General features: G+C 39.7%; 1 protein-coding gene across 3 annotated transcripts in view; it reads left to right on the top strand.

Moving 5' to 3' along the window:
* hacl1 (2-hydroxyacyl-CoA lyase 1) overlaps window positions 1-26,737 on the top strand; it is a 120,147-nt gene that overhangs the window by 42,221 nt on the left and 51,189 nt on the right. For all 3 annotated transcript variants that reach the window (XM_072253632.1, XM_072253631.1, XM_072253633.1), the window contains 2 exons: window positions 1,380-1,463; window positions 16,062-16,163. In XM_072253632.1, coding sequence (XP_072109733.1) covers window positions 1,380-1,463; window positions 16,062-16,163 — 186 coding nt within the window. The remainder of the gene's footprint in view (window positions 1-1,379; window positions 1,464-16,061; window positions 16,164-26,737) is intronic.

Genomic DNA, 26,737 nt, shown 5'->3' with positions numbered 1-26,737 from the left:
AAAGTCTGATGGCCACAAGCAGGAACGACTTCCTATGACGCTCAGTGTTGCATCTCGGTGGAATGAGTCTCTGCCTGAATGTACTCCTGTGCCCAACCAGTACATTATGTAGTGGATGGGAGACATTGTCCAAGATGGCATGCAACTTAGACAGTCATGAGAGTCCAGTTTCATCCCCACAACATCACTGGCGTTATGAATGAGTTTGTTGATTCCGTTGGTGTCTGCTACCCTCAGCCTGTAACCAGATAACATACTAACTCATACATCTTTGGAATTTGGGAGGAAACTGGAGCACCTGGAGAAAACCCACATGGCCAAGGGAAGAATGTACAAGCTCCTTGCAGGGAGCGGAGTGAATTGAATCCAGGTCGATGGTAGTGTAATAGCATTATATTAATGGCTACACCACAGTGTCACCCAGTTTGATGCACATTAATAGAAATGAGCCCTGGTAATTAAAATATACTTGGGCCTCAAGCACGGCAATTCAATGCTCACCGTTGCACCCCCATACAGTGATTCCATCTTCCATTAAGATCTTTCTATTTATGTCAGCTGGATGTTGAGAAATAGGAGTAATTCTGCCATTTTTAGGTGAGCTACTAAGCAGCCCAAGAGGTAGAATATTGGAGCCTTAGGAAGAGATTAATTTCCTTTCTTCCCTGTCGTGGTTAACAAATGGCACTGCAGCATGCTATTGTGTACACTGCATAGAAAAGAAATTTAATTTATGGAATGTTTGTGGAGGAGGAGAGTGTTTGACATTATTAGATCTACAATTTAAACCATCGTGTGCCTCAAAGCAATTCTGATGCTAGTCTGCTCGAAGAAGTGGGAAAATGCCGGAGCTAAAATTGATTATAAAACAAGACATGCAGTAAACTATAACACTTTGTTTTTGGTGAGGCAGAGGCACCAGTTTATTCTTAAAGAATTGGAAAATAAGTATTTCAGTTTCCAGCAGCTTTAGGAAATGCTTTATATCTGACCTTGTTCAGAAGTCTGATTTCTTTTTCCCCAAACTGAAATTTGATGTTGGAATGTTACTGTGCATGTTAATAGGGGATTGTCGATCACTGAAGAAGGCATTGCTATTTTAACCTGAGCAGAAAAATGTTGAAAGTGCAATGCAATTCCTGAGAGAAATAGAAAATAACTTTCAAGTACAATACATCCCTCCCTAAAATATTTATTGCTTTTGGTTCTCTCAGGTGCATATTGACCTGGTGTGTGTTTCAAACATTTTCTGTATTTTGGAACTTTAACATTTGTTTTCTTCCCCTCTCATCTCATTTTAATTATATTTTGTCTAATGTGTTTTAAATGTGTTATTACTCGTTAGAAGTTAAACATTAACTTCCATATGCTTTATTTAGGTTGACATTTGTGCCGAAGAATTAGGAAATAATGTGAGACCTGCTATTGCCTTACTTGGTGATGTGAAATCTGTTGTTCAGCAGGTAATGTGTTTTTCTTTTTCATAATTACTTGGGTTTTCCATCCCTTTGCTTTCTTACACACTCCCTGAAAATGTTTTCAGCAACGGCAACAATATTTTGGTCAATGGCACATCTGACTGGGCCACACAAAGTGTTATCAAGGCCCACTGTTCTCAGCCAAGCCTTCACCCTATTTGAAGACACTCCAAAAATACAAGGACAACCTCTAGTTTCTTTTCTGCACTGCAAATTATCATCTTCTGATTCCTCACTTCTGATAAAAGTACAAAGAACTCATAGACTTTGTCACGAATGTTGAGATCCTTTTGTGCTTCAGCCCCCTTCCTTTGGCGTATCAAGCCAATCAATCCTCCCCACCTTAGCCCTGAATTTCTTCCATGGTTTCATTAAGCCAATATCCCACACTCTCAGCCCTTTACCCATGAAACTGTTAAATATCCAACTTTCCTTTTGTGGCTATAAACTAAATGCCAGAAATATCGTATAGGTTAGACGTTATCTGTTTAAGGTGAAGCAGAGTTTATATCTCAGGTAAAGATACTTACTAAGAAAACTTTATTCTGTTTTCTTTCCATATATGCTCCCTGACATTTTGAGATCTTAAACTTTTATATCAGATTTCTAACATTTGCAGTTTTGGCTTCTGGTGATATTGATAACAATTCTTCTTCTTGAGTACTGCTTCTTTCTGTTTCCAGATGCCTCTTCCAAAAGCTGTAAATGAATGCAGTAACTATTCCTAGTTCTTATCAACCAGTTTGAAGCCCTTGACATGCTTGATTATACCATTTTCTTTTAGTCCCTACCAACTTCATTCATGGGTTGAACTCAAGTTGGTAAGATCACAAGCACAAGAAAATCTGATGATGCTGGAAATCCAAGGCAAAACACACAAAATGCTGGAGGAACTCAGCAGGTCAGGCAGCACCTATGGAAATGAATAAACAGTGCGCAGTCAGGACAGACTGGAGAACTTGTCTAGTGAGGTGTTATGGGTAGAACTGAGGAATAAGAAACGTATGACCATGTTAATGGAGCGAAATTACAGATCACTCAACAGTCCTAGGGATTTAGAGTAACAAATTTGTAGAGGGATCAAAGCCTTTTGTAAGAAACATAAGGTTGCTATAGTATGTGATTTTAATTTTCCACATATTGATTGGGACTCCCATGTGGTAAAAAGACTAGATGGGATAGAGTCTGTCAAATGTGTTCAGGAAAGTTTCCTTAATCAGTACATAGAAGTCCCAAGGAGAGAGTGTGCAATACTTGATCTGCTATTAGGGAATGAAACACGCAGATGACTGCAGTTTGTGTCGCGGGACACCTTGCATCTAGTGATCATAATGTCATTAGTTTCAAAGCAAGTAGGAAAAAGATTCTACATTGAAGAAAGGCCAATTTTGATGGTAAGATCTGGCAAGTGTGGATTGGGCAGGTTGTTTTCTGCAAAGGTGTACTTGGTAAAAGTGAGGCTTTCAAAAGTGAAACTTTGAGAGTACAGAGTTTGTACAGTGGCATGCAAAAATTCAGGCACCCCTGGTCAAACTTTCTGTTACTGTGAATAGTTAAGTGAGTAGAAGATGAACTGATCTCCAAAAGTCATAAAGTTAAAGATGGAATATTCTTTTCAACATTTTAAGCAAGGATAGTGTATTATTTTTGTTTTGTACAATTTTAGAGTGGGGAAAAAAGGAAAGGAGCACCATGCAAAAGTTTAGGCACCCCAAGAGATTTGAACTCTCAGATAACTTTTACCAAGGTCTCAGACCTTAATTAGCTTGTTAGGGCTATGGCTTGTTCACAATCATCGTTAGGAAAGGCCAGGTGATGCAAATTTCAAAGCTTTATAAATACACCAACACCTCAAACCTTGTCCCAACAATCAGCAGCCATGGACTCTTCTAAGCAGCTACCTAGCACTCTAAAATAAATGATGCCCACAAAGCAGGAGAAGGCTATAAGAGGATAGCAAAGCGTTTTCAGGTAGCTGTTTCCTCAGTTCATAATGTAATTGAGAAATGGCAGTTAACGGGAATGGTGGAGGTCAAGTTGAGGTCTGAAAGACCAAGAAAACTTTCCGAGAGAACTGCTCGTAGGATTGCTAGAAAGGCAAATCAAACCCCCCGTTTGACTGCAAAAGACCTCCAGGAAGATTTAGCAGACTCTGGAGTGGTAGTGCACTGTTCTACTGTGCAGCGATACCTGCACAAATATGATCTTCATGGAAGAGTCATCAGAAGAAAACCTTTCCTGCATCCTCACCAAAAAATTCAGCATCAGAAGTGTGCAAAGGAACATCTAAACATGCCTGATGCATTTTGGAAACAAGTCCTGTGGACTGATGAAGTTAAAATAGAACTTTTTGGCCACAGTGAGCAAAGGTATGTTTGGAGAAAAAGGGTGCAGAATTTCATGAAAAGAACACCTCTCCAACTGTTAAGCACAGGAATGGATCGATCATGCTTTGGGCTTGTGTTGCAGCCAGTGGCAAGGGGAACATTTACTGGTGGAGGGAAGAATGAATTCAATTAAATACCAGCAAATTCTGGAAGCAAACATCACACCATCTGTAAAAAAGCTGAAGATGAAAAGAGGATGGCTTCTACAACAGGATAATGATCCTAAACACACCTGAAAATCCACAATGGACTACCTCAAGAAGTGCAAGCTGAAGGTTTTGCCATGGCTCTCATCGTCCCCTGACCTAAACATCATCGAATTCTGTGGCTAGAACCCAAAAGAGCAGTGCATGCAAGACAGCCCAAGAATCTCACAGAACTAGAAGCTTTTTGCAAGGAAGAATGGGCGAAAATCCCCCAAGCAAGAATTGAAAGACTCTTAGTTGGCTACAGAGAGTGTTTATAAGCTGTGATACTTACCAAAGAGGGTGTTACTAAGTACTGACCATGCAGGGTGCCCAAACTTTTGCTTCAGGCCCTTTTCCTTTTTTGTTATTTTGAGACTGTAAAAGATGGAAATTAAAAAAGTAATTTTGCTTATAATATTAAAGAAAAGTGTCATCTTTAACTTTATGCCTTTTGGAAATCAGGTCATCTTTTACTCGCTTAGCTATTCAAAGCAACAGAAGTTTTGACCAGGAGTGCCCAAACTTTTGCATGCCACTGTATGTTCCTATCAGAGTAAAAGGCTGAGATAAAAGTTTTAGGAAACATTGGTTTTTGAGAGATACGTATTAAGGCCCTAGTTAAGAAAAAGGAACAAATATGCAGAAAGGAACAAAGGAGGTACTTGAGGAGTATAGTATATGCAAGAGAGCACTTAAGGAAGTCAGCAGGGCTAAAAGAAGACATGAGGTTGCTCTATTAAACAAGGTGAAGGAGAATCCTAGGCTTCCACAAATATATTAAGAGCAAAAGGATAACAAGGAACAAAATTGGTCCTCTAGAAGATCAGAATGGTAATCTATGCATAGAGCTAAACGAGATGGGCGATATCTTAAATGGATTTTTTGCATCTGTATTTGCTCAGGAGATGGACATAGAGTCTATAAAATGTGAGACAATGCAGCGGCAAGGTCATGGACCCTATACAGGTTACAGAGGAGGAGATGTTTGCTGTCTTGAGACAAATTAAGGTGGATACGTTCTCAGAACCTGACAATTTGTTGCCTTGGATCCTGTGGGAGGTTTGTGGAGAAATTGCAGGGGCCCTAGCAGAGATATTTAAAGCAACCTTAGCCATTGGTGAGGTGGTGCACGAGGATTGGAGGATAGGTAATGTTTTTCCACTGTTTAAGAAAGCTTCTAAGAATAAGGAAATTATAGGCCAGTGAGCTTGACACCAACAGTAGGTAAATTATTGAAAGGTATTCTAAGGGATCGGATATATAAATATTTGGATAGACAGGGACTGACTCAGGATAGTCAATGTGGCTTTGTGCCTGGTAAGTCATGCTTAACCAATCTTATAGAGTTTTTGGAGTAAGTTACCAGGAAAATTGATGAAGGCAAGGCAGTAGATGTTGTCTTCATGGACTTTAGCAAGGCCTTTGACAAAGTCCTGCATGGGAGGTTGGTCAAGAAGGTTCAATCGCTTGGCATTCAAGTTGAGTTAGTGAATTGGATTAGACATTGGCTTTGCAGGAGAAGCCAGAGAGTGGTTGCAGATAGTTGCCTCTTTGACTTGAAGCCTATGATTACTGGTGTGCCACAAAGATCAGTGCGGGGTCCATTGTTTTTTGTCATCTATATCAACAATCTGGATGATAATATGGTAAACTGGATCAGCAAATTTGCAGATGACATCAAGATTGGGAATGTAGTGGACAATGAGAAAGACTATCAAAGCTTGCAGTGGAATCTGGACCAGCTGGAAAAATGGGCTGAAAATGGCAGATGGAATTTAATACAAACACATGTGAGGTGTTGTATTTCAGGAGACCAACCAGAATAGGTCTTACAGTGAATGGTGGGGCACTGAAGAATGCTGTAGAACAGGAATCCTGAAGTATAAATTCCAAATCACTTGTGAAAGTGGTGTCTCAGGTAGATAAGGTAGTAAAGAAAATTTTTGGCACATTGGCCTTTATAAATCAAAGTACTGACTATAATGAGGCCTAATTTGGAGTATTGTGTCCACATTTTGTAATCTTCCTATAGGAAAATTGTAAATGAGATTGGAAGAGTACAGGGAAAATTTACAAGGATGTTGCCGGGTCTCGAGGACACAATTTATGTGGAAAAATTGAATAGGTTTGAACTTTATTTCCGAGAACAGTGGTTGTCAACCTTTCTCTGTTCATGGCCCACTTGTGACTTTCATTTACCTCTGTGGTTCCGATCCTCCATGGTCTCTGTTGGTTGCTAATTTTTTTTGGTCAACTGTCCTAATTTTGAATGATCGACAGTTAAACTTAAGAACCCCAAAGTCCTCCCCAGCTCCCCTCCCTCCTGTGTGTAAGCTGCAGCAAGGAATGATTCCCCCCTCCCCCCATTAGCAAAAAACACCATCAGCGCCCACCACCGAGCACTCAAGCATGAGCAAAGCAATGGCAAAGACACAGACTTGCAGCTACTCCAAAGACTTTGCGTTTCACCCGGCATTCGACATACCACAGATTCTCTCTCCCTAAGGTCCGTTACATTGCTTTTTCTGAGCTCTGTTCCCAAAGATCTCAAAGATCCTGGGTCTTTGGGCACACAGAAGAAGATTTTCCGACTCTCCCGATGACACACAGGTCTCCTGCCGTGACACCAACCCTCGATTTGCCCATCTCCAGAGCCCCGAGATCTTAGGCTTCCAGATCTGAGCTGGACTCTCAGGCCGAACTCTTGGCATGCCAAACAGCAGCCAGTCCTGAAACCCCAAGAACGTGTCCCATTCCTGCAAAGAACCAAAGTCAGCGTGTAACTCCAGGTCAGGGTCTTCAAAAGAACCCTGAAAGGGAAAAATAAAGATATTAAAGGTGGAAATAGAGCTGTTTCCGAAGATGCAAGCAAAAGAGTCGCCGTAGTGCCATCTTGACTTTGCTCCGCCTCTCCGTATTGCCTCTCCATCAATATTTATGTTTTAAGAGGTTATGGGTGTATTATACATTAAATATAATGTTACAGGTGAATATGAAAAATTATTTCAAAACTATTTCTACTGAAGATACTTTATAATATTATTACAACTAGCAGTAGAAGAAGTGCTTAATATTGTTGCTTTGGGTATTCAGTGAGATCCTTGTGGCTGATGCAAACTAGTGAGTTTTTCAATATCTGTTTGCAACTTGGTTAAAGGAATTCAAAGATCACCTATTTTCACAATGTCAAGTCAGTTAATGAGCTTTTGAAAGCAGGTGACTAGCTTGACAAAACCACATTCTGCTAGATAGGAGGTGGGAAATCCACTTAGAAAAAACTTTGCTTTCTCCCAGAGCTGTGGAAACTTGAATATCACGAGTAATTCAGAAATTTTGCTTCTTGTGTTTGAATTTTGCTTCCGTTGTTATATCAGTCTGAAGCTCAGTAAGACATTGTTGCAATGTGGTGTTAACGTAATTCACATTAACCCCAAATGGATCCACCACCCAATCTGGAATATGCATCTCCAGCAGGTCTCAGAACTGAAATTCCATATCAGTGTGCAGTTGTTTCAAATGATCATCATCTTGCAACTCTATTTTAAGAGTGGCCAGTGAAGGAAATTGCATAAACGCACAACATCCAATATTGCTGCTGACAAGTTTAAGTTTTCCAAAGAAAGTGGTAATAGCCTCTTTGCATGATATGAGATTGCAGTTTTTTTCCTTATAACTGTTTAATAAATTCATTTTTTTCAAACATATCTGACAGGTAAAATATGTCAGACTTAGCAGCGAAAATTTGTTGCATAAGCCGTTATGTTTACTGGTGGAATACTGTTTTCCAAGAAATAGCTCTTGACTTCTTCAAAATGGTTTCATATTTTGTATCTGTCAGTATTGAATACACACGCAAAAATAAAACTAGCTTTTTAAGCAGTATTTTTTTCAAAATTATTTAATTTTTTATGCAAATATTTTCAAAGTGCTATCATATCTGCAAATTCTATGCAGCAAAAAACCGTGTCCTCAAAGAAAGGCAAATTGAACTTCCTTTGAAAATTTGTTAAGTATCAGGGATTTAATGGAGGTTGTAGTGGTAGATATTGATGCTGGGTAGAATTCATATGTTTGTGCCTCTCTGCAGTTTAGCCTTTGCTAGCAGATGACCCCACTGCAGTAACTGCATCCTTCATGTCATGTTTTATATACATTATAACAGGCTCGAGTCAGGGGAAGGTAAACAGAACCAGCCTCCTGCTGCGTACTCACTGACTGGCCTTGCTGCAGACAGACCCGCTCAATCTGCAGTTTGTGATTTAGGGGTGGGTGTGGAGCAGGGTTCAGTAGGCCACTCTGCAAGGTTTGAATGGTGATTTGTGTGTGGTCAAGCAGGAACAGAGATAACGATTGACATGCTGCAGCCCCGTGCATATGCGTGTGTATGTATGTATGTGTGTGTGTATATATATATATATATATATATATATATATATATACACACACACATACACACACACACCTGTTTTGCTTTCTCATTTGCATTATCTAGCATATTTTCCATTCAGTTCATTCAGAGTTCTAATTAAACTGCAGTACATAGACTCATTTCTTTTTTCATTTATACTGTATATTTTAGTCATATTTCATAAAAACAGTAAACTTATCATGGTCCATTCAGGCCCCCAGTTTCTTGTTGTTTACTTGTGGCCCCATGAAAGACAAGATGGCCCACGTTGAGAACCACTGCCCTAGCACATAGAAAATTGAGGGAAATTTGATGGAAGTATACAAAATTATGAGTGGTATAAATGCGGTAAATGTAAGCAGGGTTTTCCCACTTGAGGTTGGTTGAGACTACAACTAGAGGGCATGGGTTAAGGATGAAAGGTGAAATGTTTAAAGGGAACATGAGGGGGAACTGCTTCAGTTAGATGGTGTTGAGAGGGTGGAATGAACTGTCAGTGCAAATGATAAATGTGGGATTGATTTCAAAATTTAAGAGAAACTTGTATAAGTACATGCATAGGAGAGTTATGGGGGGCTTATGGGCTGCTGTAGGTGGATGGGACTAAGCAGATTAATGGTTTGTCAAAGGCTCGATGGGCCAAAGGGCCTGCCTCTGTGTTATAGTGTTTTATGTCCATGAATCCATTCTTAAAACTGTTAGATATTGAGATATTCAAAATTTAGATCTAAAATCTGTAACTCAAGTGCAGGAGTTACAGTGAAATTGTCCAATCAGTCCAAAGAATATAAGCAATTTGTTCTAATCACAATTTTGGCACCCTATTCCTGTATCCCATGTTTCTCTTTATTCATTTTTAGAAATAATTAGATATATTTTGTTTCTTCAGAGTGCCTTAAAGTTGTAAGATTGCATTCAAAAACCTCTTGAAACAAATCAATCTCATCTGTTAAGAATGTGCTTTGAGTGAACATAAGTAATTACTAACCTGTAAGGCTCTTCAGACGTTCGGTTGCCTTACATTTGCAATCACTTCTAAAAATACTTCTTTTTTCCTCATGGCTACTTTGTGGAGACCTAGCTGTTCTCTATTTTGTTCAGTAAAGTGCACAGACTAGCTCCACTAGGAATAATCTCAGCCCAGAATAGGCCAGTGTATTTTTAAATGCTGCGTTGGATCATCTGTATTTTGCAATGTCTGAGAAAATGGGTCTGACTAAGGATTAGTTGCTTCAATTGGCTCAGCTAAGGTAAGTGCAATTCCTTAAAGAAAAAATTCTAATTCTGGTTTCAGTGACCACGTCAAGCATATTGAAGAGAGATATTGCACGTCTAAAATGGAACTCTCACAGTTGACCAATGAAGATAATTAATGATAGGTGGGTGTTGGGTAGTATGATCAGAACATGTCAGAGAGTAAGGGAACATTGTGGGAGGGTGCTGATGGTTGGAAATAACCAGAGGAGGCAGTGAAAATGAAGAGGGGGTGCTATAAGTGGCAGCAGTGGAGAAGATAAGCAGTGAGGAGGGCAGCGATCTGGGGAAAAAAACAGGAGTGCAGTTGTGTTAGTCAGACATAGAAATAAACTTTATCCATTTGGGGCATAAACTTTGGAGTTTTGGTGGGGAAAGAAAAGTGTGGTTTGCGTTCAAGGTGCACTTATGGCAGTGCCAGAGATAAAGAGGAAGTGGCAACAAAATAGGCCAAAGGGGCAGGAACGTGAGAATGATGGCAGGCCACAATATCGAAGTAGTGAAGGTGAGGTTAAAATGGGACCTCGTGTAAAGCTGAAGAGGGCATACATCCATCAGATTGGTTGCATTATATTATTATTAAAACATTATATTATATTATACAGCCATCAAATTGTTTGTATTATATTAGTCTGAGCAAAGCTTCAAACCCCATTTGTATTCTATCATTCAGATCCAAAATATATTTTTCACAATGTGGCCCTCTGCACACCAGATCTATCTCAGCTCATCAATAGCTATGATGCTTATACGTGCCTTTGTTGCCTCTAGACCAGCCCATTCCAGTGCTCTCTTGACAGTTACATGTCCTTTTGTATTTGAATTAATCCTAAACTCAGTCTATCATTTTGCACCTTCATGAACTTCACATCCTTGTGCTCATAGAGGAGGATTCTCTCTCACTTAGGCAGTTCTTTGTTTTTAAATCACCCCATGATCTTCATTTTTCTCTTTTTCTGTGAATTCATGTGGCCCTATGACTCTCTGAGGTCCATGTCCTTCTGTTATGTCCTCATGCTTATTCCTGATTATATTCGCTTATTTGTTAGTGGCTCATCAATCAGCTGCTCTGGCTTTAAATTCTAGAATACCCTCTGTCAATCTCTTCAATTCTATAATTGTCTTTCCACCTACGGTATCTGAGGAGATTCTGAAAGTGCAACTCTTTGTGAAAGCTGTTTGTCATTTCTAATATATATTTGTGGCACTGAAGTTGTGTTGTTTGATATTGCTCCTGTGAAATCTTATAAATGAAATATTTGTGTTTGCCATATTTTGCTACAGCATACAGAGAGACCACTCGGTCTCAGCTCTCAGCTCTCAGAGTAACTCCATCAACCCTGTTGCCCCATTTGTTTTCCAGTAGTCTCTCATTTAGTGTAATCACCTCTGATTCTCGTACTACCATTAATTTTCATTAGGGTTAACATGCGATCCCCAATTAATGTACCACCATGATTTGAGATGTGGGAGGAAAGCAATGTAACGGGGGGAAATCCACATAATAATGGAGAATGTGCAATTTTTAGAGTTCAGAGGTCAGAACCAACCTGATACATTGGAGTTAATGAGGCAGTTGCATTGCCTGCAGCAGTGTTGTGCTGCATTTTTTGACAATTTCCATCTCTCATACCATAGTTGTCTTTGTTATTTGGAAATTATTTTTTGATAGGACTTCATTAAGAGTGAGTAAGTCAATGGCATGGCCGTCCTCTCCCCTGCCCTCTTTCCCCACCGCATAGCCTGTCTCTGACAGAAATTTGAAAATATTTCTTCAGCCAATAACAGTTTTTGAAATTAGTATGCAGGAAATAGTATTTTGCCTGTTGGGTGAGAGGGGAAAACTAGAAAAATGTTCCAAAATATTTTCATTGATTTGGTTGGCACAGATTGTAGTTGACAAATATTGTTGTTATTCAAAAATGCATGTGGGCTAATTATATATAGAGAGCATAGTTTAAAATTTGTTTATTGTATTAAGTTAACTGCGCAAGAGTTTTGGCTAGTTCTGTTGTACGTTATTTAGTAATCAGAGTGCAAGTCATAACAAATACAACCTGCAATATTACTTAAGGCTTGCCAGCTGTACTCCATTGATTTCAATGCACTTGTGGAATAACTACAGCCTTGGAGGGGTTTGAAAACAAATAAATTCAGTTTGGAGGGGTGTGTAAATTACAGTTCTATTCTTAGTGATCGTCCCATGATCCTAGCTAGCCTTCAACAATACCTTAAGTATAGGAAGCTCTAATTATTTTAGTGACAAACATAATGATTTTGTGATCAATTTTTTTCATTATTGATTAACAGTAATTTTCAATTTAATTAGGTGAAACATCACATATCCTTGTTGATTTTAAGTCTTGCAGTCAAGTAAGATGATAAATAGTGACTTTGGGCTATGAATGTGCTGCATATAGATTATAGCATGGGAAGTCAATGGGACTTGTGAAGAGAGCTCTGTAGATAATTAGCACTATGATAAGAATCAGTACTGCTATAACATACATAAAACGCTGGAGAAACTCAGCAGGTCAGGTAGTATCTATGGAGAAGAATAGAGTTGACATTTGGGCCAAGGCCCTTGCTGCTGCCTGATCTGCTGAGTTCCTCCAGCATTTTGTGTATGTTACTCTGCATTTTCAGCATCTACAGAATATTTTGTGTTTATAATCAGCACTACTGGCTTTTAATAAACTACTAGTGGAGACTTCTTATAGCAATACTTGTATCAAGGATCAAGAGGCTTTAGACTTATCACTGCAGCACAGCACAGATCAGTTTTTCTCCAAAATAAGAACAAAAAATATTTACAAGATAGAGATATTACAATGCTGGGACTCCTTATCAGTAATTAGTGATATCTTAGGTTAGCAGTAGTCCTGATTGGGAAGTTATCAGCTGAAGTCCCACCTCCAGAGATTTGAACATTAATATTTAGACTAATACAAGGCTGAAGGAAAATTACATTGTTAGAAGGGTTTTTTTGGGTAAGATGTTACTGCAAAGGTTTCTCTGTTATCATTGTGGTAAGTAAAAGAGAAGAGTGAACAGGTAATTAAACATAAAGTTAATCATTTCCTTGACAAAAATACACAAAAGAACCAATCTTGGTAGGGATTGGTGTCAAACAAAGATGTGTATTGATCTCAACACTTTCCTCCACCTCTCTTGCTGCAATACCGTATTCACTCAGCGGCTGAGCTTCAGGTCATCATTAACTAGCTCACTGAAACATACGAATTTGCCATACTGTACATGGGTCTAATCCTCCCACTCTCCATAACTAGGCCCTGAAAAGATGTGGACCATTTCCCGTATCTTTAGAGCAACTTGTCAGTGAAAGCAGACTATGTTAACTGAATTCATCAACGATGTCGGTGTACTAGATAAGTGTCTGAATATCAAGGCCTTAGAAGTTATGTTCTACCAGGCAGCATTCATTCTTGCCCACCTGTAATCTTCCGACACATGGATCACCTGTCGTAGGCATCTCAGTGCACCTGATGAGGTACCATCAAATGCTGCCTCTGCAAAATCCTCCAAGTCACTTCTGTTGGACGGCTGCTCAGACTGATACTACATCAGTACTTTGAGTATACAAGTCATGTCCAAAGGGCAGGAAATGTTGTTCATGTGTTTGACAAATGGCTTCTGAAGTAATGTCCTGGTCCAACTTTTCTCATGGCAAGAGAACAGTAGGTAGACAGAGTAAAAGATTCAAGAATGTTATCAAAACTTCCTTGTGAAAATGTACCCATCTTTTGGAATCCATATGTTATATTTGCCTTACAACACAGAAAGAGGACAGTCAACTGATCATTTGTGCTGGCTCTCAAAGCAATCTCATTAATCCCATGCCCCCAATTATTTCCCTATAGCCTGTTCTCTCTCACAGGTCCATCAGCATCCCTCTCCCAACTCCCGATTCTCTTGCTGACCCCCAACACTGTGGGGATTTTGCAGTGGCCAGTTAACCACTCAGCATATCTTTGGGATGTGCTAAACTGGTACACCCGGGGAATTGGCAATCTAGTTAAAAACCAGAAGTGCACCAATTCCCAAACCAACTAGCCCCAATATGTGGTGGAGCCTCCAAATGCCAGGTTCATCTGCCATTTCAGAACCTAAAGGACTGAAATGAAAACTTGTCATCCATAACCCCAAGAAAGAGAGGGGAAACTAAGTAATGCATCTATGCAGTTTGTAAGCCTTTGTAAAAGTAGTAAGTTAACATTTTTGCATACAGTCCATTAGCCTTTTTCTGTTGTAGTGGGTTATATTTTTAAATAAAGTTGTGTTTAATGGTACAGTATTTTGTTTAAATTGATCTGTTAAATGCAGTGCTTGTGAAGGGAATACCAGATTTGCATTGGTATAGGGTGGCAATAAAAATCAAAAAACCCTGCTGTAGATCCAAAAATCTTCCTGAGCAATGCCTCAGGATTCAAAAAGAATGGATTAGCATTGATATGCAGTAGCATGCAAAAGTTTGGGCACCCTGGTCAAATTTTCTGTTACTGTGAATAGCTATGCAAGTAAAAGATGACCTGATTTCCAAAAGGGATAAAGTTAAAGATGACACATTTCTTTAATATTTTAAGCAACGTTACTTTTTCGGACCGGAACCCTTCGTCAGTACTGAACGAAGAAGGAGAGGGAAGGATTTGAAGAATGCTTGTAGGTTCAGTTGAAAGACCAGTTATTTGAAAGACAAAGGGGTGGGGGAGGGGAAGCAGGGATGTCATAGGCAGGAAAACAATGGGTAGTAGAAGAAGGAGGTGGAACCATGAGGGAGGTGATAGGCACCTGGGGGAGGGGGCAGAGGGAAATAGGGATAGAGGAAGGGAGGGGAGGGAATTACCAGAAGTTGGAGAATTCTATGTTCATACCAAGGGGCTGGAGACTACCTAGACAATATATGAGGTGTTGCTCCTCCAACCTGAGTTTAGCCTTATCATGGCGTAGAGGAGGCCATGTATGGACATTTCTGAATGGGAATGGGAAGCAGAGTTGAAGTGGGTGGCTACCGGGAGATCCTGTCTGTTGTGGCGGACAGATCAGCTGCCTATCACCTCCCTCATGGTCTCCAGCCCCTTATGAACACAGAATTCTCCAACTTCTGGTAATTCCCTCCCCCTCCCTTCCTCTATCCCTATTTCACTCTGCCCCCTCCCCCAGCTGCCTATCACCTCCCTTGTGGTTCCGCCTCCTTCTTCTACTACCCATTGTTTTCCTCCCTATGACGTCCCTGCTTCCCCTCCCCTACCCCTTTGTCTTTCAAATTACTGGTCTTTCAAATGAACCTACAAACATTCTTCAAATCCTTCCCCCTCCTTCTTTGTTCAGTCCTGACGAAGGGTTCCGGCCCGAAACGTTGACTCATCATTTCCACTGATGCTGCCTGACCTGCTGCATTCCTCCAGCGTGCTGTGAGTGTTGCTTTGATCTCAGCATCTGCAGATTATTTTGTGTTTATAATTGAATTCATTCTTCCCTCTGCCAGTGAAATGTTCCCCGTGCCACTGGCTGCAACACAAGCCCAAAGTATGATCGATCCACCCCCGTGCTTAACAGTTGGAGAGGGGTTCTTTTCATGAAATTCTGTACCCTTTTTCCTCCAAACATACCTTTGCTCATTGCGGCTCATTGCGACTTCATCAGTTCACAGGACTTGTTTCCAAAATGCATCAGGCTTGTTTAGATGTTCCTTTGCAAACTTCTGACACAGAACTTTGGCTGAAACGTCTCATCTTTAACTTTATGCCTTTTGGAAATCAGTTTATCTTTTACTTGCTTCGGTATTCACAGTAACAGAAATTTTGACCAGAAGTGCCCAAACTTTTGCATGTCACTGTATCTCTTGTTTATAATGGTACTCAATGTACTGCAAAGAAGACTCACTGTTGAAACATTAGAGTCATAGTAGATGATATGATAGGCAGCTTCTATTAATATGTAATAGTTTTAAAAGGTTCTACACTGTAATGACTTAATGTTTGGTCATTGCATTTTCACATTTTCTGTCCAATACAAACAGAAAGCAAGATCTAATTACAAAACCATAGTAGTTAGAACAGTGTGTTTCTAGTAGAATGTATATGATGGAACTTAGTAAAGTACTTGAAATGTATTCCCTCTGTAATTAACTATATCTTGCAATTGATGTGCATTTTAAACTTTGACCATGCTTTCTATATGAGTGTTTACCATTTTAGGTTCTGTCATTTACACTTCACATTCACTGTGAGGTGGCTGCAGGCTATGGCACAAATTTCTGTGATGAATGTACAGTCTATATGCCATTCTTAAATTCAGGAATGCAATTACAACTTTTATTTTTCAGTTACTGGATTTCTTCAGGATTGCACCATGGTTTTACCCATCCAACTCCGAATGGTGGTTATTCCTGAAGGAGAAAATGAAAGCTAATGAAGAATTATCTAAGGTAAATCGCTCAAACTGTTGAATTGTCCATAAATGTTTTAAGTTATTCAGATCTCTGTGCTAACATGTACCACTTAAACCTTTCATTGGGGGTAATTTACTTGAAATGTGACTTAGAGTGTCAGTTTTGACTGACATATTAAATATTTGTATTTTTTTGGTTGAGTCAATTGGTGGAATGTTCCAAAGTGCCGCGCTTCTGAGAAAAAGAGTGAATAAGAGAATCCTATCAGAAAAATTATGATATGTTTAAAATGTATCCACACTTTAAATTGAAAGTATTGCTCTGATTACTCAAGCCATTTTTAATTTCCAGGGTTTGATTGACCCTTGGTTATTTTGTGCAAGGCAGAATATTGCCAGGTACGATGTTCTGGCCATCACTGAATCATGGCTGAAGGATGGTTGTAGTTGGTTGCTGAATGTCCAAGGTTACACGTTGTATCAGAGGGATAGGAAGATAGGCAGAGGGATGGTGTTGGTCTACTGGTAAAGAATGGCATCAAATCTGTAGAAAGATGTGATATAAGATCGAAAGATGTTGAATCCTTCTGAGTTGAGTTAAGAAACTGCAAGGGTAAAAGGACATTAATGGCAGTTATATGCAGGCCTTCCAACAGTGGCTGGGAGGTGGACCATAGGTTACAACAGAAACTAGAAAAGGCGAGAAAAAAGGACAACGTTATAGTAGTCATGGGAGATTTTAATATGCAGGTTGATTGGGAAAATCAGTTTGGTAATGGATCTCAAGAGAGTCAGTTTGTTGAATGCCTAAGAGATTGCTATTTAGAGCAGTTTGTTGTTGAGTTTACTAGGGGATCAGCTATACTGGATTGGGTGTTATGTAATGAACCAGAAGCAACTAGGGAGCTTAAGGGAAAACAACCCTTAGGAACCAGTGATCACAATATGATTAAATTCAACTTGAAATTTCATTGGGAAAAAGTAAAGTCTGATGTGGCAATACTTCAGTGGAGTAAAGGAAATTACAGCAGTATGAGAGAGGAGTTGACCAAAATAAATTGGAAGGAGCTGCTAGCAGGGATGTTAGCAAAGCAGTAGTGGCATGCGTTTCTGGGAAAAAATGAGGAAGGTGCAGGACATATGTATTCCATAAATGGAGAAATACTCAAATGGTAAAATAGTACAACCATGGTTAACAAGGGAAGTCAAAGCTATTGTAAAAGTAAAAGAAAGGGCATACAACAAAGTGAACATTAGTGGGAAGATAGAGGATTGGAAAATTTTTAAAAACCTATAGAGAGCAACTATAGAAACCATTAGAAGGGAAAAAATTGAATATGAAAGCAAACTAACAAATAATATCAAAGTGGATAGTGAAAGTTCTTTCAAGTATGTTAAAACTAAAAGAGAAATTAGAGTGGTTATAGGACCACTAGAAAATGACGCAAGAGAAATAATAACGGGGGACAAGGAGATGGCTGATGTACTAAATGAGTAGTTTGCATTTGTCTTCACTGTGGAACACACTCGTAATATGCCTGATGTTGTAGTGTGTGAAGGAAGAGAAGTGGGTACAGTTACTATTATAAGAGAGAAGGTGCTCAAAAAGCTGAAAGACCTAAAGGTACATAAGTCACCCGGACAAGATGAACTGCACCCTGGAGTTCTGAAAGAGGTAGCTTTAGAGATTGTGGTGGCATTAGAAATGATCTTTCAAAAATCATTGGACTCTGGTATGGTGCCAAAGAACTGGAAAATTGTAAATGTCATTCCACTCTTTAAGAACGGAGGAAGGCAGCAGAAAGGAAATTAGAGACCAGTTAGCATGCCCTCAGCAGTTGGGAAGATGTTGAAATCAGTTGTTAAGGATGACGTAATGGAGTACTGGATGACACAGGACAAGATAGTATGAAGTCAGCATGGTTTCCTTCAGGGAAAATCCTGCCTGACAAACCTGTTGGAAATCTTTAAGGAGATCACAAGTAGGATAGATAAAGGGAATGCAGTGGATGCTGTATATTTTGATTTTCAGAAGACCTTTGACAAGGTGCCGCACAAGAGGCTGCTTACCAAATTAAGAGCCCATGGTATTACAGGAAAATTACTAACATGGTTAGAGCATTGGCTGATTGGTAGGAAGCAGCGAGTGGGAATAAAATGATCCTTTTCTGGTTGGCTGCCAGTAACTAGTGGTGTTCTGCAGGGGTTGGTGTTCGGACCATTTCTTCTTATGCTGTATATAAATGATTTAGATGATGGAAAAGATGGCTTTGTTGCCAAGTTTGCAGATGACACGCGATTGGTGGAGGGGCTGGTAGTGTTGAGGAAACAGGTAGGATGCAGAAGGACTTAGACAGATTAGGAGAATGGGCAAGAAAGTGGCAAATGAATTACAATGTTGGAAAATGCTTGGTCATGCACTTTGATAGTAGAAATAAATGTGTGGACTATTTCTTAATGTGGAGAAAATCAAGGAATCTGAGATGCCTAGGGATTTGGGAGTCCTTGTGCAGAACATCCTGAAGGTTAACTTGCAGGTTGAGTCAGTGGTGAGGAAGGCAAATGCCATGTTAGCATTCATTTCAAGTCTAGAATACAAGAGCAGGGATGTAATGCTGGGGCTTTATAAGGCATTGGTGAGGCCTCACCTTGAGTATAGTTTTCGGCTCCTCATTTTAGAAAAGATGTGCTGGCATTGGAGAGGTTCCAGAGGAGGTTCACTAGGATGATTCCAGGAATGAAAAGGTTTAGGAATAGGAAATATATGAGGAACGTTTGATGGCTCAAGGTCTGTACTTGCTGGAATTCAGAAGGATGAGTGGGGAGCTCATTGAAACCTTTCGAATGTTGAAAGGCCTAGACAGAGTAGATGTGGAAAGGATGTTTCCCATGGTGGGAGAGTCTAGGACAAGAGGGGCACAGCCTCAGGATGAAGGGGCGCCCTTTCAAAACAGAGATGCAGAGAAATTTCTTTAGCCAAAGGGTGGTCAATTTGTGCCAGAAGCAGCTGTGGAGGCCAGGTCGATGGGTGTATTTAAGGTAGAGATTGATAGGTTCTTGATTGGACATGGCATCGCAGGTTATGGGAGAAGGCCGGGGGCTGGGGTTGGGGAGCTGATAGAGAAATGGATCAGCCATGACTGAATGGCAGAGGAGACTCGATGGGCTAGCTGGCCTAATTCTGCTCCTATGTCTTATGGCCTTGATGTAAAAGATGTTGTAAATTTAGCTTATTTGTTTATGATAATTTTGGCAAGAAGTTCTGGCAATTATTTTGTAACTTCTGTTTATATATTAGGAATAGGAAATATTAGAAGACTATAAGACGTAGAAGCAGAATTAGGCCATTCTATTCCACAATTCTATCATGGCTGATTTATTATATCTCTCAATCCCATGCTCTTGCCTTCTCCCCGGAACCTTTGACATCCTTGCTAATCAGCAGCCTGCCAACCTCCGCTTTAAATATACCCAATGACTTGGCCTCCACAGCTCCCTGTGGCAATGAATTCCACAGATTCACTGCCCTAATCTTTTTTTAATGTTTAGCCATTTCCATCCAGATAATTCAAGATTTTGCAGGAAGGAAGAAGTGGTGCATGGAAGAAGAACAAATCCCTATTTTCTCAGTGTTATTCTGAAGGATATTAACAATATGGAAATCTCTGCAACACATCAATGCAAAATGCACTGTTTAAAAAAAATTACAATCTTTAATTCATAGTCACTGAATAAAATATGGATTTGTGTTTCAGTTTTGATACAGTAGTTCCTTCAATTAATATATGAAAAGTATAAAAATGTCTGAAATAAGGCAAACAGAAACTAGAGCCTTTCAATGTGTAATACTTTGAGGCCAAGGAGATGAACTATTACAATTAAATCTAATGAAATACTCATGCAGTGATTAAAATATATTTTCTGTCTAACTAATCACACTTTAGTTCCTACTTCTTTTTGCAGGCTGGCCAGGAGAGACCACCACAAGCTGTTAAAAGAGTGATGTGAATGAAACAATTGCTACAATCACAATACTAATGGCCAGCTGGAGGTTTTTCATGCACATTGCTCTTGCTAGGTTTCTGCTGGTGGTCTTAACTGTGACTGAAGAATCCACTAAATTACCAGTTTAGTCAGTCAACAATGCTACTTTTTCCTCCTCTTTGTGCTACCAAATCAATATTTTAGACCATGATTCCTTTCAACTCGTTTACTTGAGCCTGAGTCTCCAAAATATGGTCAGAGTTATTGGTTTCTGATGAGTATTTCATTTGTGCAGCTAAACACTGGAGAATTCACTGCATATTGCATCAGGCAATGCAGTTTGTGCCTTTGAATCATATGGTCTAAAATAACAGTGCCTCTTGCAATCTTTGCAAACAAGATAGCCATGGCTCCTCTGAAAAGGTGCTAAACTGCCTCCTACCCAAGGCCTTGTTATGCTGAAGTAACTCCCTCTTTACACATTTCCAGTTTCCATAAAGAAGTAAGATTTATATAAAACAGTAAAATTGTATTTGGGTTAGTAATTTGATCTATAAAAGAATGACGTTAAAAAATTCATTAAGATGAAAATGTTACAAAACACAGTTAATCTGAAAAACCTATCAGGTTTTCCATCTCAGTTCTAGCTGTTTAGAAATAAGTAATGATATAGGATTAAGTCTGAGGTAATGACCTGCTTTCTTTTAATCAGCCTTCTGCATTGTTCTATCTAATTTAGTAATCCAGATGGGAACAGCTTTGTGATAGGTTTTGATTTTCACTGTTGGATAATTAGAGCAGTCATTAATCTGTGAATCGTGTAACATCCCATTTGGTTACTGTTTGTAGTAAAACAAAATTATTTGTACAAGTAATTAATGTAGCCATCTAAGTATCAGAAAAAAGAACCCTTTTGTATTTATAATGTACTTTATCAACTTGCTCAAAAATATTTATATGTGTAACTATGGCATACATGATGTAGTTTGCTGGATCCAATAATGTGCACTGATCGTGGATACTGAAATTGAATTTAGACCTTTGACTGAAAATGCAGCACTTCTGAAAATGCATGGGAGTTTTAAAGTGTTTTTCTAAATTTGTTTTGTAATATGAGCACCACTGATTTGTATTATCCAGTCTAAAATAATGTTAGGACATTATCAACTATGCCAGGTAGAATTATATATTTGTATGGGGATCAGACCAGATCTTAGTGGCATACCCTTTCACTGATGGTCATTAATAAACTGGATTTCAGCATCATCCTGTCATCCATCGCTATCTATGTTCACTAGACTTTCTTTGTTCAATTTCACAACTTTCTGTTGTGGAACACAAACTATAATCTGCTTCATAATAGGATCTGGCATATTGGATTAACTAGTCTGTAGTCTCTACAATGTCCACGTGAAGCATAGGAATAGGAGTAGGAGCAGCCTTGTTTAACTCAATCATGAGTCTGAATAGACCAGGACCTTTTTATCAGGACAAAAGGAGGGTGAATCATGACCTTGTAAGCAGTATATAGAAGGGAATAGGTAAGTTGCATGGTCAGTCTTTTTCCCAGAGTAAGAGAATCTGATAACTATCGGGCGTAGATTTAAAGTGAGGGGAGAAAAATATAGAAGGGACCTGAGGAGCAACTGTTTCGATACAGAGAGTGGTGGGTATATGGAACAAGCTGCCAGAGAAAGCTGTAAATATGAGTTGTTTTGGGGAAAAAAGAGCTGCATGAAGTGTTGCATAACTCTGTTTATTCTTTGTGCAATCCCATTAAAGTTTTCCAAGCTTTCTGTTATCATACAGTATATTATAGTATAGTATACAGTATTGTATTATTGTATATTGATAGATTATTCCTGCATTTTCTTATTAGATTAACTAGTTTGTAATTCACCATATTTGCTGTATTTTCTCTTGCTCCTTTTATAAATTAAATCTGCTATCCTCTAATCTATAGGAACTATATTAGGATCAAAATAACGATGAGGTTGACCACCAATGTGTTCACTATTTCTAGGGCCATTTCCTTTAGTGTTCTGGGTTGTAAATTATCAGCACTTGAGGATTTGTCAGCCTTCTACTGAATTGATTTGTCCAGCATTATTGCTTTGCTCACACTGATTTCCTTTAATTCCTTCCTCTATCCCAGTGATCCCCAACCTCTGGGCCGTGGACCGATACATTGCAGCGAAGAATGCAGCAATGCAGCGGTAGTCAGAACGCACCCAGCACATCTTTAAGAAAAAAGCCGAAATAAACAATCTAGTTAATCAGGTGCCACCCAGCATGTAAATGTCGGCCCAGATCAGAGGGGATGCAATAACGGCAATCGCCTCTAATCTGGGCCGACATTTACGTGCCGGGTGGCACCTAATTAATTAGCTTGTTTATTTCGGCTTTTTTCTTAAAGATGTGCTGAGTGCGTTCTGACTACGGCTGCACTGCTGCATTCTTCGCTGCAATGTATCGGTCCACGGCCTGGAGGTTGGGGGCCACTGCTCTATCCTGTTCCTAATGTACTTACGAGATTATTTGCCCCCTCCATTGTGAAGATAGAACCTAGAACATAGACATCTACAGCATGTAACAGGCCCTTCGGCCCACAAATTTATGCGAACCATGTAACCTACTCTAGAAACAGCCTAGAATTTCCCTACCGCATAGCCCTCTATTTTGCTAGGCTCCACTTACCTAAGAGTCGCCACCATCATCACTGGCCGTGCATTCCACGCACCCACCACTCTGTGTGAAAAACTTAACCCTGACATCCACTCTGTACCTACTTCCAAGCACCTTTAAACTACGTCCACTCGTGTTAGACCAAAGTATTTGTTTAATTGTTCTGCTACATTTTTGCTCCCAATCATAATTTGCACCATCTTTGACTGCAGGTGACCTACATTATCATCCACAGACCTTCGCATATTTAAAGAAGTTTTAACAATCAGGTTTTATTTTCTGTGTAAGATTACTCTTGTACTCTGTTCAACTCTCATCCAACCCTTCCAACAAGCTTTCAGTTCTCCTTTGACGAATTGCAAAATGCTCCCAAGCCATACTGATTTTTTTTTTCTGGCTATTTTTGTAGCCTACCCCATAGATCTAATACTATTCCTAATGGCCTTCTTAAGCTATAGTTGAGTCGTTTTCCTGATTTATTTTTGAGCCAGACAACAATGAATGACTGAATATTGAAACAACTGCAGAAACTGGTAACCTGAAATAAAAATATCCCAGTAGGCCAGACTACACACAATTAACTCAAAGAAACTTAAGCTGATTTTACCTATTATTTTGCCCTATTAGTGAAATACCCTTTGTTCCTTCACATCACCCCACTTTCTCCTCTACCTTGACTAAGCAGTTTTCTCTCTTTGTGTGATAAAGGGTACAGACATGAAATATTAACAGCTTCTCTTTCTATAGATGCTGCCAGACCTGTAGCCTGAAGTGTCATTCACTTGTATATTTTAATATTTTCAACTTCCTATACAGTGTCAACTTATTACTAAGTTCTCTGGATCTCTCATAGCTATAGATTCAGGAGTGTAGTTTCTGAATTTACTCCTGTGTTCTCCATCTGATATGAGAATTCTATCATACTAAGGTTGTTCTTCCCTAAGGAAGCATAACATGATTGTTATTTTTTCTTTCTCATTGTTGCCTAGGACAATCTGTCTCCAGTTAAGCTGTATTGATCTAAACATCCAGGATCAGGTTTTCTGTCACCAACATTAGTCATGGAATTTGTTTTGTGGTAGCAGTACAGTGCGGGCATAACAAATAACATAAGCTTACAATTACAAATAAACAGCGCAAAGAGGAATGGTGATGTATGCTTATGGGTTCAAGGACCATTCAGAAATCTGATAGGAGAGGGCAAGATGCTGTTCGAGTCCTGATCCAAAAGCTACAGAACCTGGGCCTCTGCACTCCCTCTGCAACTGGATCCTCGACTTCATAACCCGAAGACCACAGTCTGTGGGGATTGGAAATAACATCTCCACCTCACTGACAATTAACACGGCACTCCACAGAGATGTGTGCTTAGCCCACTGCTCTACTCTCTACACCCTGTAGTTCAAACTGCATCTATAAATTTGCTGATGATGCAACCATTATTGGCAGAATTTCAGATGGTGACGAAAGGGTATACAAGAGTGAGATATACCAGCTAGTTGAGTGGTGTCACATCAACAGCCTTGCTCTCAGCATCAGCAAGACCAAAGAGCTGATTGTGGATTTCAGGAAGGATAAGATGAGGGGACACAAATCAATCCTCACAGGGGGATCAGAAGTGAAGAGAGTGAGCAATTTCAAGTTCCTGGTGTCAATATCTCCGAGGACTTAACCTGGATGCAACATATTGATGCAGCTATAAAGAAGGCAAGGCAGCGGCTATATTTCATTGGGAGTTTGAGGAGATTTGGTTTGTCCCATGGAGAGCATTCTGACTGGATGCATCACCACCTGGTATGGGAAGGGGGGTGCTACTGCACAAGATCGAAATAAGTTGCAGAAACGTGTAAAATTTGTCAATTCTATCATGGGTACCAGCCTCCATAGCATCCAAGACATCTTCAAGGAGTGGTGTCTTAAGAAGGCGGCGTCCGTCATTAAGGATCCCCACCACCCAGGACGTGACCTCTTCACACAGTTACTGTCGGGAAGGAGGTACAGAATCACACACTTGGTGATTCAGGAACAGCTTCTTCCCCTCTGCCATCTGATTTCTCAATGGAGATTGAACACTACCTCACTACTTTTTCATTTCTGTTGTTTTCCACTACTTAGTTTAACTTCACTATTGAATAGACATATAGATACTTAACGTAACAGTTTTTTCTCTATTTATTTATCATGTATTGCACTGTACTGTTGCCGTAATGGTAACAAATTTCACGACTTATGCTGGTGATATTAAATCTGATTCTGTTTCTGATTCTTAAATGCTGAGTGTGGGTCTTCAGGCTCTTGTACCGCCTCCCTGAAGGTAGTAATTAAAAAGAGGACATATCTGGGATGGCGAGGGTCCTTAATGATGAATGTCACTTTCTTGAGACACTGTCGTATGAAGATGTCCTCAGTGATGGGGAGGCTTGAGCCCGTGATGGAGCTGGGTGAGTCTACAACCCTTTGAAACCTGTAATGATTCTGTTCATTGGCACCTCTGTACAAGACGGTGATGGAACAAGTCAGAATGTGCTGCATGGTACATCTATGAGAATCTTCATAGAACAGCACTGGAGCATTGCAGTTAGCATACTGGCATCATGGTGCCAGTGACCTGGGTTGTGTTCTGCCACTGCCTGGGAGGATTTTGTACGTTCTTACCGTGACGTGACTGTATGGGTTTCTTCTAGCTGCTCTGGTTTCATCCCACAATCCAAAGACATACGGGTTAGGAGTTTAATTGGTCAAATGGGACTAATTGGGCAGTGTGGGCTTGTTAAACTAGAAGAGACAGTTACTGTGTTGTGCCTCAAAATAAAATAAATACCACATCTCCGTAAAATCCTAATGAAGAATAGCTGCTGGTGCATTTGTCCTGAGTACATCAATACTGTGCACATACAGACTTGAAACAAACAAACATCTCCCAACTACCCATTCCTGAAGTTCACAATCAGTTCCTAGATCTTGTTAACGTTGAGTGCAGGGTGGTTGTTGTGTCACCATTTAACCAGCCAGTCAATTTCACACTTTGTACCTCCTTGTCACTATTTGAGATTTTGCCACCAACACTGAAGTCCTTGATCACTGTGTAGATGGCATTTGAGCTGTGCCTAGGCACACAGTCATGAGTGTAGAGAAGGTAGAGCAGTGGCCTAAGCAGACATTTTTGAGATGTTCCTGTGTTGATTATCAGCAAGGAGATGTTATCATTAGTCCATACAGACTGTGAAGAGTCTATCCAATTGCAGAGAGGTACAGAGATCCAGGCTTTGATTCTTGTTGATTGTATTGAGGGTACATCCCAGGAATTTATCCTGCACAGTATTTCTGAATTGATTTGACCAATCATTTTGTAGATTAAAGTTACTCACTGTTATTGTTGTACCGTTCTTGCATGTTTCTCTAGTTTTCTGTTTAATTCCACTTCCTACATTAACAGTGCTCTTTAGGAACTTACGGACAACACCCACTAACCTCTTCTGTCATTTGGAGTTTCTTACCCATACAAATACCACATTTTGATAACCTAAGCCAAAACCCATCTTCATCATTGCATATTAACACCATAATCTCACTTTTTTTCTTCCAGTCTGTCCTTCCAAAATATTGAATATTCCTACAAGTTAATTTCCCATCCTTGGTTATCTTGCAGCCATGTCTCCATCATAGTAACAATAAAGTAACCTATTTGTCAGTGTTATTACTTCTTTTTTGTACTGCAAGCATTAAGGCGCAATGCCTTTACATTTATGTTTTTAACATAATTAGTCCTCTTTTTATCTGCACTAAGGCCCTAAGTGCCACTTGCCTTTGTTTTCTCTGCCTTTCCATATTTGTTTCTATTTTACTGTCTTTCATTTATTTTGATGTTTCTCCTTCTTCCCTCCCTTTGCTCAGGTTCCTCACCTCCTGCCACTCTAATTAAATCCTCCAGCACAAAACTAG

Source organism: Mobula birostris, chromosome 3 (assembly GCF_030028105.1).
Source record: "Mobula birostris isolate sMobBir1 chromosome 3, sMobBir1.hap1, whole genome shotgun sequence".
Taxonomy (NCBI): Eukaryota; Metazoa; Chordata; class Chondrichthyes; order Myliobatiformes; family Myliobatidae; genus Mobula; species Mobula birostris.
The sequence above is the reverse complement of the archived record's forward strand: the minus strand, read 5'-3'. Positions and strand labels throughout refer to the sequence as shown.